Genomic DNA, 13404 nt, shown 5'->3' with positions numbered 1-13404 from the left:
ACTTATAATGCACACTTTCCATAAACCATATGTATTATTGTACAACTTGCATTTTCACTTTGTATTTTGAGTTATTTCCATTTTGGTATATATAGAGCCATTTCTTTTTGATATCATAGTAGGGTAGAATAGTACTTTATAAAATAAATTTATCATACTTAGTTTAATGCTTTCACTATTGATGGTCATTTATGTAACCGCGTGATGGGTTCTTCCTGCCAGCTGCACAAACAAAATTAATTCAAGGAGACCATGGCATTGCGATAAAGAAAGAGTTTAATTGATGCGGTGCTGGCCACACCGAATGGGAGATGGAGTCCTGTCTTAACTCAATCTCCTGAAGAATTTGGGGGCTAAGGTTTTCCAAAAGTAGTTTGGGGGCATAGGAGTGGGTAGGCAATGGGTGGTTGGTGCTGATTGGTTGGGGGTGCAATCATAGGGGTGTGGGAAATGGTCCTCCTATGTGCTGAGTCACTTCTGGATGGGGCCTCAGGAGCAGTTGGTGGGTCAAGGTGGAGCCAGACATGCAAGAAATCTGAAAAGATACCTCAAAAGGCCAATCTTAGGTTCTACAATAGTGATGTTATCTGCAGAAATAATTGGGGAAGTTGCATATCTTGTAACCTCAGAATAATGGCTGTCAATCCTTTATGTCTACACCTTAGCAGGACTCAGGCTGCTCCATCCTCCTAGCCTGGTGGTTTCTTATTAGCTTTACAAAGACAGTTGGTTACTTTTTGGGGAATGGCTATTATCATTTAAACTGTAAAGTAAATGTCTCCCAAAGTTAGCTTATATGCCCAGGAATAATTAAGGGCAACTTGAAGGCCAAAGGCAAGACAGGTGTTAGCCAGATCAGATCTCCTTCACTGCCCTAATTTTCTCATTGTTTTTTTTTTTTTTTTTTTGAGACGGAGTCTCGCTCTGTCGCCCAGGCTGGAGTGCAGTGGCGCGATCTCGGCTCACTGCAAGCTCCGCCTCCCGGGTTCACGCCATTCTCCTGCCTCAGCCTCCCGAGTAGCTGGGACTACAGGGGCCCACAACCGCGCCCGGCTAATTTTTTGTATTTTTAGTAGAGACGGGGTTTCACCGTGGTGTCGATCTCCTGACCTTGTGATCCGCCCGCCTCGGCCTCCCAAAGTGCTGGGATTACAGGGGTGAGCCACCGCGCCCGGCCTTCTCATTGTTATAATTTCTTGTAAAGGTGGTTTCATTTACATTATTTACAATTAATTGCTATTAAAAGAAATTATGCATTTTAGTATTCTTGCATATATTTACTTAAAGCATTATACTGGAGAAAGAAAACTCACATCAGAATCTGCAGGCCTATGTCCTTCATATTTAAGATAATGTGTTAAAGTTTTAATGCTATTAAGCTTAAAGGACAAAGCTAATAAGAACACACAAATGTTAAGAATCATATCGTAAAGTGATTCATCAAAAAGTAGTGTGACATGCAATTGAAACTCCTGTTTCTCTTAGTATGACTAATATCTCCTAAGTCACATATATTGGTGTGTCAGATTGAGGCATCCACAAAAGGAATACAAATGACCAGGAAAAATGATCATATTTTTCTGCCTCTTTGTGCTCTATATTTTGAAATGTAGGTGTTGGTATTATTTCTAATATGTGTGTGCTTCAGGAGTTGCTTCACAATCTGTCTTCCTCTCTTGCTCCCTTCCAACACTGAAAAACCATACAAGAGCAGCTGTGGGTGGCATACTCTGGGCTAAGCCCTGGGGTTACAGGTAACAAAGATAAAGACACACTTACGAATTAGCATTGATCTGCAACCCACAGAAGGTACCATGGAATTATCATGACTCAGTAGCCCCTCACCTCCTTCAACCCTTGACTGACTATACCGTCTACAATGTGCTGAGAATACAGTGGTGAACAATACCAAAACGGTACTTTCATTCAGGCAACTTCCAGTCTAACAAACTCCCCACCACTTGGGAGAGTAAAAAAAGGTATATGTTCAGAAGAAAAAGGCACATGCATGCATTAGGCAGGATGCAGGGCTGGGCCAAAAGGAGGAGTTGAGGAGCGCAGCTGGGATCTGGGATCTGCCTTGAGGAAGTGCGCGAATAGAGGTCCCCTCTCCTGACTGAACAGTGGAGAGGCGCCAAGACCATCCCTACGTGGTGCCATCAAAGAGAGAGGACTCTTATGACCTCCTGCGGGTCCTGACAGGGAAAGGCCCTCTTTGGGGGGCAACTGTGGGGACGGCGCAATGCCAACGTGAGCCACCATTTGAAATGACAAAAACCGGTGTGGCAGAAAGAAATGAGTCTGTACAGACCAGTGGTTGGTTTCCTAGGGTCAGAGGTCTAGGTCTACCTTCTTTTAGAAGAGGGGCAGTGGTGAGGCCTTGATGGGAGCCCCCTGCCCCAGAATTCACTTAAGAGCAGGTGTACCTTCCTCCCCTGAGTGGCTCCACGAAGCTGGGAAATAAACGCACAAGAGGACCACCCTAGAGGCCCAGGCCTTTCTGGTCTGAAATTGCCTCTCCCCTCCCAGACTGCAGTGCTGACACCCCCTCTCCCATTAACATCCAGGAAGGAGGGTGAGAGGGCTGGGGAGAGGGAGGGGGCAGACACCCAGCAGTCCCTGGTTGGGGAGTTGGGGCAGGGGTGCAGACACACTAAGGGGAGGTTTGGTATCCATCCGCTGATCCCTCCAGCGCAGCTCTTCCCAACCTCCTGATCCGGTCTCCTGCCCGGGCCCCCAGCCGCCCGCCGGTCCCATATATTATAGCAACGTCAGAAATGTGGTGGTGGTCGCCACGTTAGGGTCCGCGGGGGCCTCCTGAGGCACCCTGGTGCCAACCCGCAGGCCCAGGCTGGGGCTCGTCGTGGTCCCGCCCACCTCGGGGTCGGAACTAAGGTGGCCTGGGAGGGGGCGTCGAGCACTTTCGCGCCGTATCCCTCCGCTCCCCTTCCCGACACCCTCGCGGCGAGTGGTTCCTGCCGCATCCTGCGCAGCCCCTACCCAGTTTGGTGCAGAGGCGTGGGGGGCGGGACTCGTCTTTTCCATTCGGATCGCGGGGAAAGCGGTGAGAATCCAAGTGAGGAGCCGCCAGAGGAGAGCTGAGGAGAAGAGAGGGAGGTCGACGACCTGGGCCCTGGGCCGCTGAAGGCAAGTGGGGGTGCGTGAGGTTGGGGTGGTCCGCCGGGGTGGTCCGCCAGGGTGGACCGGCTGGCAGCCTGCCCCGCCGACCTTGACAGCCTGGCAAGGAGGAGACGATCCGGTCGGAGCCGGGCGCCGGAGAGAGGTGCGCAGTGCCCGAGACCCCTGGCGATGGGAGGCGGTGATCGGTGAGGGCCGGGCCAGGCCAGGCCAAGGGCTGAGGGGCTGGCTTGAGAGGCACCGTCAGCTCGTCTGGAGGAGAACCGCTCTGACAGCTTCCCAACCAGCTTTGCAGGCGCCGGCGCTCCGCCCTCGACGGTCTATGCCCGGAAGGGGCTGTGGGGGAGGCTCCTTCGGGAAAATGGCGGAGCGGGAGCCATTGTAGGGGGCGCCTGGGAAGGTTGGTGGGGGCCAGCGTCCCAGCTCTGTGCCCAGCCCGCGAGAGGTGGGCCGCATTCACTACTCCGGGCCCTGATTCCGGAAAGGGGCCTGTGGGACCCTTTTCCTGGGTGCTGTCCCTTCCCACAGGCTCCAGGTGGTTGTCAAAGTCTCCTGTCTGCGGGGTAGGTCTGGTGGGTTCTCCAAAACTGGAACTTTGAGTGGGTGGATTATGAAGACACTAAAATGAAATGTTTATCCGCCTTTTAATACCACACTGTTTTATTGCCTTACATATTTAGATCCCCACACGCAGTTTTGTGCAAACAAATAGACAGGGTGTGGACTTGGTCGAATTTCACAACAGTAGTCCATGTAAATAACAGGGTAGTATTTTTCCACCTTTCTTGTTCAGGATCTGTTTTCTCAACATGCTGATCCACTTTAAGTAATGTAATGATGCGTGAGAATAAGGGTTCCAAGTAGAGGGGAAATCTCTTTGAAGGGTCAATTTAGAACATTTGAAGTCAATCTGCTTCTTCAATTTCTGGTTCTGGAAACCAAAACTCCATCTCCAGCCATTCCTCACAGACCGTCTCATTTTGGTACAGAAATAGTCCCACAGAAGAATTCATGGCATTTCTGATGGTGGATATCTGAGGAGCTATGAGAGTTGGGAGACTTCATTTACTTAGTTTCTGATTCTCAAAAAGGAGGTGTTAGAATCCGAATTCTGGGAATCTGTCCATTAACCTGCTATTTTTCTACCATTGTTAACATAGTCTCTTGGGGTTATTTTTTTGCTAGTTGCTCGCCTTCTTTTTGTAGGGTGTGACTCTTCTCTAGCTAGAGGACTCTTTGGTGGGAAGGATAGCATCTCCTGAGGACCCCTGCTGTATGAGCAGGCTGACATGGGTGGTGAATAAAGCAGGATCTAGGTATGCATGGGGAAGGGGAGGGACATGCACAGATGGTATTAAAATAACAGTCTCCATTATCTTCCCTGCCTGCCTCCTAAGTACGATTGCCTATGTTCCACTACCTATTTCTGCACCTCATATTTTTTTTTTTTCAGGAAAGGAGGTGTAACTTCTGTTGGGAAAATGACTGACTTCAAAGTTGGCAGGAGGTGTAATCAGGCTGCAGGTCTTGGGGTGATTAGGGAATCATTGAGGAGGAGCAGACAGGTGGGAGACATTTAACATAGCCTTGAATATTCAAAAGCATATGTTATAACCCTTGTTATGGGCATTAGATCATCTTAGTCTCTTCTGTTTTCTTTCCTCTGCCTTCCTTTCTATCCTTAGGTCTGTTCCTTTCTATGTTCCTGTAGAGATCTGTATGTAGCTGTTCACTTGGAAGTTAATTAAGAAAGAGAACAAAAACTGTTCATTTGGATTCAAGGTAGGTTTATGTGTGAACACCCCTGTTGATTGGGGTTATGGAGAGGCTGTTGCCAAGTGGGTTAGACCAGATCATATCTTGGAGCCACTGTCTTCCAGCTTTCTGGTCACTTCTGACCTCACATTTGTGTACAAGTGATGGGGTGGGGTGAGCCAGGATTATGCTGATGAGGTAGATACTGGGGCAGGAAATGGGAAAAGAAGCCAGGAGGAGTACTAGGAGGCCAGAGGTGTTATATAACCAAAGCCCTATATTTGGGAAGGCAGAAATTGGGTTTAGAGATTAGAGTGTAGGTCTGTCAACCAAATACTCAGAATTCCAATCCCACCTGTATTTTTGTCCATAGGCCTGCCCATGAGTTAACTATAGGGCATATCAACACTGGAAACAGGGAAGGAGGAAAAATTGCACTAGATCAGTGCAGGTTGGTGTGAGTGCTGCCTGAATACATCTGTGAGGTCTAGTGGTATGTATTTTAGTGGTGGACCTACTAGCATGGGTCCAAAGAGACTAGGCACTCCTTTAGCCTTTCTCACTCTCAGCAAGCTTACCTGCCATCTTTGTTCCTGTTTGATGCAGAGTAAAAGGATGACAGTGCTTGGGCAGGACATTGTTGAGCATTAGTGGCAGTGTGCAAAGTATAAAATGAAGTAGCAGAGTTTTTTATTAATTCACTTCTACACAATTCATTTCTACTCTATGTCCTTCTGTGTGGCTGTTTGCATAGAGAAGCACAGTTGGACAAGACTCAAAGCCAGTTTCTTTCTTCAACCTCAGGTCCATCTCCACTGGTGGCTGTGGTGGCTTTGGATTGTTGGAAGACCATCGCCTTCAGCAGGTCTGCACTTGGGAACAATCATTCTCCCCCATCCCGAGCGTGCCTCTGCCCTCTGTATCATTGACAGAGGCTGTATGTTTGGAAAGAGAACTTTGTGACTGCAGAACTGACAGTTGACTCTAACTCTTGCTACCAAGTTTTTCCATTACCCAGTGAAAGAGTGTTAAGACTTTGACCTAGGACACATTGAGAACCAAGGCCAAGACTGGACAGGGCCATATAACTGGGCTTCAACCATGACTGGGACTAAGAATAAGACAAGAGCCCAGGCCAAAACTGAAAAAAAGCCTGTTACACAAGCTAAAGCTGGAGCAGAGAGGGAGGCTACTGGTGTTGTTAGGCCTGTAGCCAAGACCAGGGCCAAAGCCAAAGCCAAGACAGGGTCTAAGACAGATGCAGTAGCAGAGATGAAGGCAGTGTCTAAGAACAAGGTTGTTGCTGAGGTGAAGGAAGGAGCTCTGTCAGAGCCTAAGACTCTGGGCAGAGCCATGGGAGATTTCAGTTCCAAGGCCGGGAATGAGTCCACCAGCTCCACATGTAAAAATGAGGCTGGTATTGATGCCTGGTTCTGGGCTGGGGAAGAGGCCACTATCAATTCCTGGTTCTGGAATGGAGAAGAGGCGGGTAATAGTTCCAGCACTAAGAATGATAAACCTGAAATTGGTGCCCAGGTCTGTGCTGAGGAGTTGGAGCCTGCGGCTGGGGCCGATTGCAAACCCAGGTCAGGGGCTGAGGAGGAGGAGGAAGAGAATGTTATTGGGAACTGGTTTTGGGAAGGAGATGATACCAGTTTTGACCCTAATCCTAAACCCGTGAGCAGGATAGTTAAGCCTCAGCCCCTGTATGAAATTAATGAAAAAAATAGGCCCAAGGACTGGTCTGAGGTAACTATCTGGCCCAACGCCCCTGCTGTAACTCCAGCAGTGTTAGGATTTAGATCCCAGGCACCATCTGAGGCAAGCCCTCCTTCATATATTGTTCTGGCTTCAGCTGAAGAAAATGCCTGTTCTTTGCCTGGGGCAACAGCTTGCCGCCCTTCTAGGAACACTCGCTCATGCTCACAGCCTATCCCTGAGTGTCGTTTTGATTCTGACCCCTGCATCCAGACCATAGATGAGATTAGACGTCAAATCAGGATCAGGGAGGTAAATGGGATTAAGCCATTTGCTTGTCCTTGCAAAATGGAATGCTATATGGATTCTGAGGAATTTGAAAAACTTGTTAGCTTACTTAAGTCAACTACTGATCCTCTTATTCATAAAATAGCACGGATTGCAATGGGTGTCCATAATGTTCACCCGTTTGCCCAAGAGTTTATTAATGAAGTGGGTGTAGTGACACTTATTGAAAGCTTGCTCAGTTTTCCTTCCCCTGAAATGAGAAAAAAGACTGTAATTACTCTGAATCCTCCTTCTGGGGATGAAAGACAACGCAAAATTGAATTACATGTTAAGCATATGTGTAAAGAAACCGTGTCATTTCCTTTGAACTCACCCGGACAGCAATCTGGATTAAAGATACTAGGACAACTGACTACTGATTTTGTCCATCACTACATTGTTGCCAATTACTTTTCAGAGCTTTTCCATTTGCTGTCCTCAGGAAATTGCAAAACCAGAAATCTTGTTTTGAAACTGCTTTTAAATATGTCTGAAAATCCAACTGCAGCCAGAGACATGATCAATATGAAGGCATTGGCAGCATTAAAACTCATCTTTAACCAGAAAGAGGCAAAAGCCAATCTTGTTAGTGGTGTGGCCATATTTATTAACATAAAGGAGCATATCAGAAAAGGCTCAATTGTAGTTGTTGATCACTTGAGTTATAATACACTCATGGCCATTTTCAGGGAAGTTAAAGGGATTATTGAAACAATGTAAAATGAGCCAGAGATAGAATGTTTTGAGCCATCTCTAAACTCTAGCAGGCTGTACATTACAGTGTATACATTATACACTGCATCTTTAACACAAAGTCACCTGTGGCAGGCTCTAGGTTTGAGCTAGACTATTTTGGGGGTATCAAATGAATATTATACCTTGGGCTGAAAATGTTTGATTTTTATCTTGCCTAGATTGGCATATTTTTAACATTTTACTTAAGATAGCGAACCAGTTCATTTTAAGTAAGCTAACTTTTTCATTAGTATCTGCTTATACACACCTGTGGCTTAAAATGTCAAATAAGAAAATATCCTTGAGTTTGTAATCTAGTTACAGAAGTAAGGCATACACATACACAAAGATAACAGTACCTAGAGAGAGAGTGTGTGTGAGTGTGTGTGTCTCTGTGTGTACACGTGCACACTCATGGCCGAATGTGCGCACTCTACATAAAGGAGGCGGGGGTTGCTATAGGATATTTAATGTAAGATCAACTACTATTTTTCTCCTCTTCCAGCTGTATGAGATACTCATTCCACAACACAGAAATGACTCAGAATCTCAGACAAAATGTATTATTTGTTCAATTTTGATTTTGCTACTACATTCATAACTCTTAAATTGTTAGGCTGTTTCATTTACATAAAAGTTACCTCACAAAAGAGAAGGCAGGAAACATTTTGTGAGTGCCTATTCTATGTCAAACACTGTGTTGGCACCATATTTTACAAGTTTTTTTCCTATTCTCATAGTGAACTTGTATTTTTATTAGAAAATACTTGTTACTTGTATTTTTATTAGAACTCATTTTTATTTATTAGAACTCATTTTTATTAGAAAATACTTGTTACTTGTATTTTTATTAGAACTCATTATTCTGGGTACCCTCCAATGAGAATTAGAGAGATTAAATACCTTTTCCTAGATTCCCACAGCAGGCAGGTGGCGTAGCTGTTTTGTCTGACACCAGAACCTATCTCACCACTCTGCTTTATAGTCCCCTTGAAGGGCATTTTGAGGTGGGGGGGCCTTCAAAGCTCAGAGACTGCTTTTAATGGTTTAATTTTGCAATAGATCATGTCCATGCCAGGTGTTACAATTCTTAAATTCCTTCAAATTCATGTGTCTATTAGACATTTGGCTACATCTGGCTGGAGGTCAGGAGAAAATTCTGAGGTGAATAGATGGATTTTATCTGGCAGTGTCGAAAATAGTAGGAGCCCAAAACTTTGTTCACTGAGTAAGATGTAGATTTGGAGTCATCAGCAAGGGAAACTTGTTAGGTATCCTTTGTATCTTTTTCTATCCATTTGTATTTTTTCTTTCCCAAAGAGCCGAAATCATTTTATACCCTGAATTTAAAAGGTAATTGCTTTTTTCCTCCTTACGAAATCATACCTTAATTTTTTTTTCTTTTTTACCATTTATGATTTATTCTCCTGTGTGTCATATGAAAGGCCAAGGGGCTTTATCTTTTACTAGGAGGCAAGCCTGGGCATTTCTGCATTTGTACCAGCTAACACTACAAGATAAACTTAATTAGAGAAATTTAGACCCAGAATTGCAGCCTCAACAACACAAAACAGGAAAGCTAGAAGAGATTGCTGTGTCAACCTACGAGATAGTGATTCTTGGAAGTTGGTATGGACCAGAAAGCATTCCCAGGACATTTAGGCTATGGCTGAGTTCTCTAAGACTCATGGTGGGAGTTATAATCCCTGGTCTTAGCTGATGTGAAAGTTTCTATGTGTGAAAATATGGAGTTATATGTTTTGAGATTTTCTGCCAGTTAAGAAACTAAAACAAGATCGTACTGTAAATGTTTGTAACTTACTTCCCCCCAGTTGTATACTGTAAACATCTTTGCATGTCAATAAATATGCCTCTACAACATATTTTTGAATCACTTAATATTTTTCTCTGTTAACGGTTGGTATATAGTGTTGTAATCCTTTATTGCATATTCTCATACAATATACACATTCTTTTGCAAAACTAGGAATACAGTGTTGAGACTTGCCTTTTCCTCTTAACAGTTGTCTTTTCAATTTAGTGTTATGTAGATCTGTCACATGCTTTTTAATCTAATAACTTGACGGAAATATAATTACCATACATTAAGCTGCATGTTGAAAGTATATACAGTGTGATCAATCTTGGAATGTATATACACATAAAACCATAACCACAATCAAAATTGTAAACATATTCATCACCCACCAAAGCTACTTTTTTTTTTTGAGACAGAGTCTTGCTCTGTCACCGAGGCTGGAGTACAGTGGTGCAATCTCGGCCCACCAACCTCTGCCTCCCAGGTTCAGGTGATTCTCGTACCTTAGCCTCCTGAGCAGCTGGGACTACAGGTGCATGCCACCACATCCAGCTAATTTTGTGTGTGTGTGTGTGTGTATTTTTAGTAGAGGCAGGGTTTCGCTCTGTTGGCCAGGCTGGTCTTGAACTCCTGGTCTCAAGTGATCCACCCACCTTGGTCTCCCTGAGTGTCAGGATTACAGGCGTGAGCCACTATGCCCAGCCTCCCCCAAAACTTCTTAATGCCCCTTTGTAATCCCTCCCTCCTCTCTCTCCCTGTGCCCCTAACCCAGGCAACTATGGGTCACTTTCTGACAAAATAGAATTGTTTTCATTTTCTGTAATTGTGTATAAATGGATTCATACAGCATGCACTCTTTGGTCGGGAGAGGATCTGGCTTATTTCACTTAGTGTAATTATTTGAGATTCATCCATATCATGTGTCTCACTATTTCATTGCTTTTTATTGCCAAGTAGTATTCCACCATATGGCTTTACCACAGTTTATTTATCCATTCACCTGTTGATGGACATTTGGGCTGTTCAGAGTTTGGCCAGTATAAGTAAAGCAGCTATGAGCATTTGTGTACAAGTGTTTTTATGGACATAGGCTTTCATTTCTTTGGAATGACATCTAACAATATTGAATCATCTGACCCATGAATAAAATCTCTCTCCACTTATTTAAGTCTCCTTTATTTCTCTAAGCAAAATTGTGTAGTTTTCATGCAACATGCCTTTTTAGCAGCTGCATATATTCTTTTATATGGTTGTATCACATGTTATTTAATCCATTGCCTGGTGATGAACACTTACAGGATTTGGGAAGCATGAGTAATTCTATGATTTTGTATTTAAATAAATCTTACTCTATAGGTGAGGAAGACCAAATTTGTGATTGGTAAAGAACTAATATGAGCCAGAATGGGGCGGGGGGGGCTGGTATTTCATCATTTTTGTAATTGGGACAGTGATTTTCTGTGTTAGTACATGATTAGAGTAGTCTTGCTTTTGTCTTGATACATGACATTCATAGAGTAGCAGACCAGGCTACCCTTAGATGTCAGGCTGCTTTTCTTCTTGTCATGAATATTTACAAATATTTATGTATATTGCCTAATTGACCTTCAAAATGAATCTCGCCAGCCTCATCTCATGGAGCATGAATGTCTGTTTCTTCATATACTTGCCAACACTTGGTGTCACTGTTTTTAAGTTTTGCTACTCTCATAGACAAAATCATCTCATTGTTATTTTTATAACAACATTTTAAAGATTACGTAATACTACATATTATGGATGTGACAATTGAATTGCACCTTTATATTCCATTGGGTTAATTGTAGGTATGTGAAGATGGACCCCATTACTTAGTGGGTGGAGGAGAGTGGAGTATATATACGTCTGTGTCACTTTGCCTATTTTCTTTATGCCTTCTCAGTGCTGTCCTTCCCACGGGATCTGGAGGCCCTTGCAATTATCACCAACTGACAGCTAGAAAAGTTGTATCACTTTCTACCTTGGGAACTAGATTTAAAACAAGAATGAAAAGTTTAGCTGTGCTGACATTCTGTTACAGAGTTCAGACCCTGAACTCTGTTATGGACCAACACTCAGGCAACAGCCATAGTGACTAGACTAGCAAATGATATGTACACACAACTACAGCTCAAAACAAAATGGGGCTTATTTGCATGATGTTTCAATGCATGTGTACATTGTATAAGGATCAAATCAGGATAATTACCATATCCATCACTATAACCGCCTTCAGAACCAGTTTGTGAGTTATACAAGGACACCAGGATCATCACTTTATAGCGTGGCTATATATTGAATATTTTTGTACTCAAGATCAGTGCTTTTCCATCTTCATCTTGTCCTAACACACACAGAAAAAGAGTATTTGTATGGGATAAACAGACACATCTGTTCCCCCTTAAAGGCATCAGCCTCAAGGACTCCAGCTGCCCCATTCCCACCTGCAACTACTGTGAGCACTGAGGAAGCAGTATCTTCAGCACACCTGTAACCTATTTCTAGCATGTGATTGGAATGCTCTACTCCAGGTCCATGGTTTTCAATCTGCCTTTCCTGGAGTCTTAGGATTCCCAGAAATGCTTCAAAAGGCACTACAGAGGCTCAGGGGAGGCTGAGTGGGTTGGATCTATGTGCTTCCCACTACTCTCAATCAAAGCAACTTAGCTTTGGGATTATGTGTAAGAGTGTATTTGGAAAAAAGTTCCCCCTGTTAAAAAATTGCTGTGACCACTTCTATAAATATCCATTCATCCATCCGTCTTTAAAAAGAATCTGCATCTAATGGTTGAGTTGCCCTTCTGCATATTCCTAACACTGACAGAATTACTATCTACTGATTTTTTTAGTTGATGGAAATCTATTCATGTTACTCAAAAGATTCCCATGTTCAGGTATCACATAATTTATTAAAAGCCCTAGCTAATACCTTCAACTAAAGTTTGTAAACTTATATAAATTCTATTTTTGAACAAGTGTGTCACACACATGGCAGGCAGGCAAGAGTAAATAGTAGTTTTGAATACAAGTCCCAAATGTATCATTTTTTGGTTTTGATGCCAGAGTTCTCAACTTCCTCGGCAGTATTTTCTGTCTGCCAAAAGCATAGGCCTCCACTGTACACACGTCCATTTGTGCAAAGGTTCCCCTAGGAAACATTTCTAGAATTTGAATTTCTAAGTCTGAATAGAACATTTTTCATCAGTGGTGAAGGTGTAGAACAGTGATTCTTAACCCTGGTTGCATTAGAATCACCTGGAGAGCTTTTAGAAAATAGTAATGCCCAGGATCCGCTCCCAAAGATGCTTATTTAATTGGTCTGGAGAGGAACTTGGGCCTTGATAATTTTTAAAACATTCCCTAGGTAATACTAATGAGCAGTCAAATTTGAAAACTGCTGTTGTAGAGAATCAGGCAATCTCATAAACTGCTAGAGGTAAAGGAGAATAATTTGGTGTAACCTCTTCTAATGGTCATTTGCCAATATCTATTAAAATGTTCATATTTTGGAATGAGAAATAAATTAATAGATATTTATCCTACAGAAAAAATACATAAAAGTGGGCACAAATATTGTATAAATATGTTAATTGTACCAATGTTTGTATTTTTGAAACTAGAAATATTCAGTATATCCACAAATAGGAGATTAAATAGCTTACAGTAGTTCCATAGTATGGGATATTCTGCATTAAAGTCATCAAAGAGATCTATATATACTAAAATATGATCTTTGTTTTGAAAATGCATGCAAAGAGAAAAACTGGAATGACATATAAAATATCTAATACATTTATAGCTAGTGGAGGAACTAGAGTGTTTTATTATCTTTTTGTTTATCTTATTTCTCTAATTTTTCTTTGGTAAACAAATACTTATGTAATAAAACATACAACCTTAAGGAGAAGATCTGA

The 13404-nt window shown here is 43.0% G+C and overlaps 2 protein-coding genes across 27 annotated transcripts in view; both read left to right on the top strand.

Annotated features, from left to right (window-relative positions):
• LOC105499789 (G protein-coupled receptor associated sorting protein 2) overlaps nucleotides 1-13404 on the top strand; it is a 177618-nt gene that overhangs the window by 31827 nt on the left and 132387 nt on the right. The window lies entirely within an intron of this gene.
• On the top strand, nucleotides 3023-10635 carry LOC139355274 (G protein-coupled receptor associated sorting protein family member 3). Of its 5 annotated transcripts, none has more exons than XM_071089174.1 (5): nucleotides 3059-3147; nucleotides 4345-4454; nucleotides 4592-4703; nucleotides 4824-4920; nucleotides 5698-10635. In XM_071089174.1, exon 5 carries the CDS (start codon nucleotides 5995-5997, stop codon nucleotides 7636-7638), a length of 1644 nt encoding a protein of 547 aa, XP_070945275.1. In that variant the 5' UTR covers nucleotides 3059-3147; nucleotides 4345-4454; nucleotides 4592-4703; nucleotides 4824-4920; nucleotides 5698-5994; the 3' UTR covers nucleotides 7639-10635. The 5 variants fall into 5 exon arrangements, with proteins under 5 accessions (XP_011770860.1, XP_070945274.1, XP_070945275.1 ...); XM_011772555.3 differs by lacking the exon at nucleotides 3059-3147 and adding an exon at nucleotides 3455-3701; XM_071089173.1 differs by lacking the exon at nucleotides 4345-4454 and having other exon boundaries at nucleotides 3026-3147.

The sequence above is a fragment of the Macaca nemestrina genome, chromosome X, assembly GCF_043159975.1.
Source record: "Macaca nemestrina isolate mMacNem1 chromosome X, mMacNem.hap1, whole genome shotgun sequence".
NCBI classification, from domain to species: Eukaryota; Metazoa; Chordata; class Mammalia; order Primates; family Cercopithecidae; genus Macaca; species Macaca nemestrina.
Note: the sequence above shows the minus strand (reverse complement) of the source record. Positions and strands in the feature narration are given on the sequence as shown.

Coding starts and splice junctions, on each gene's coding strand:
- LOC139355274 (XM_011772558.3), top strand. CDS start 5,995: ATGACTGGGACTAAGAATAAGACAAGAGCCCAGGCCAAAACTGAAAAA.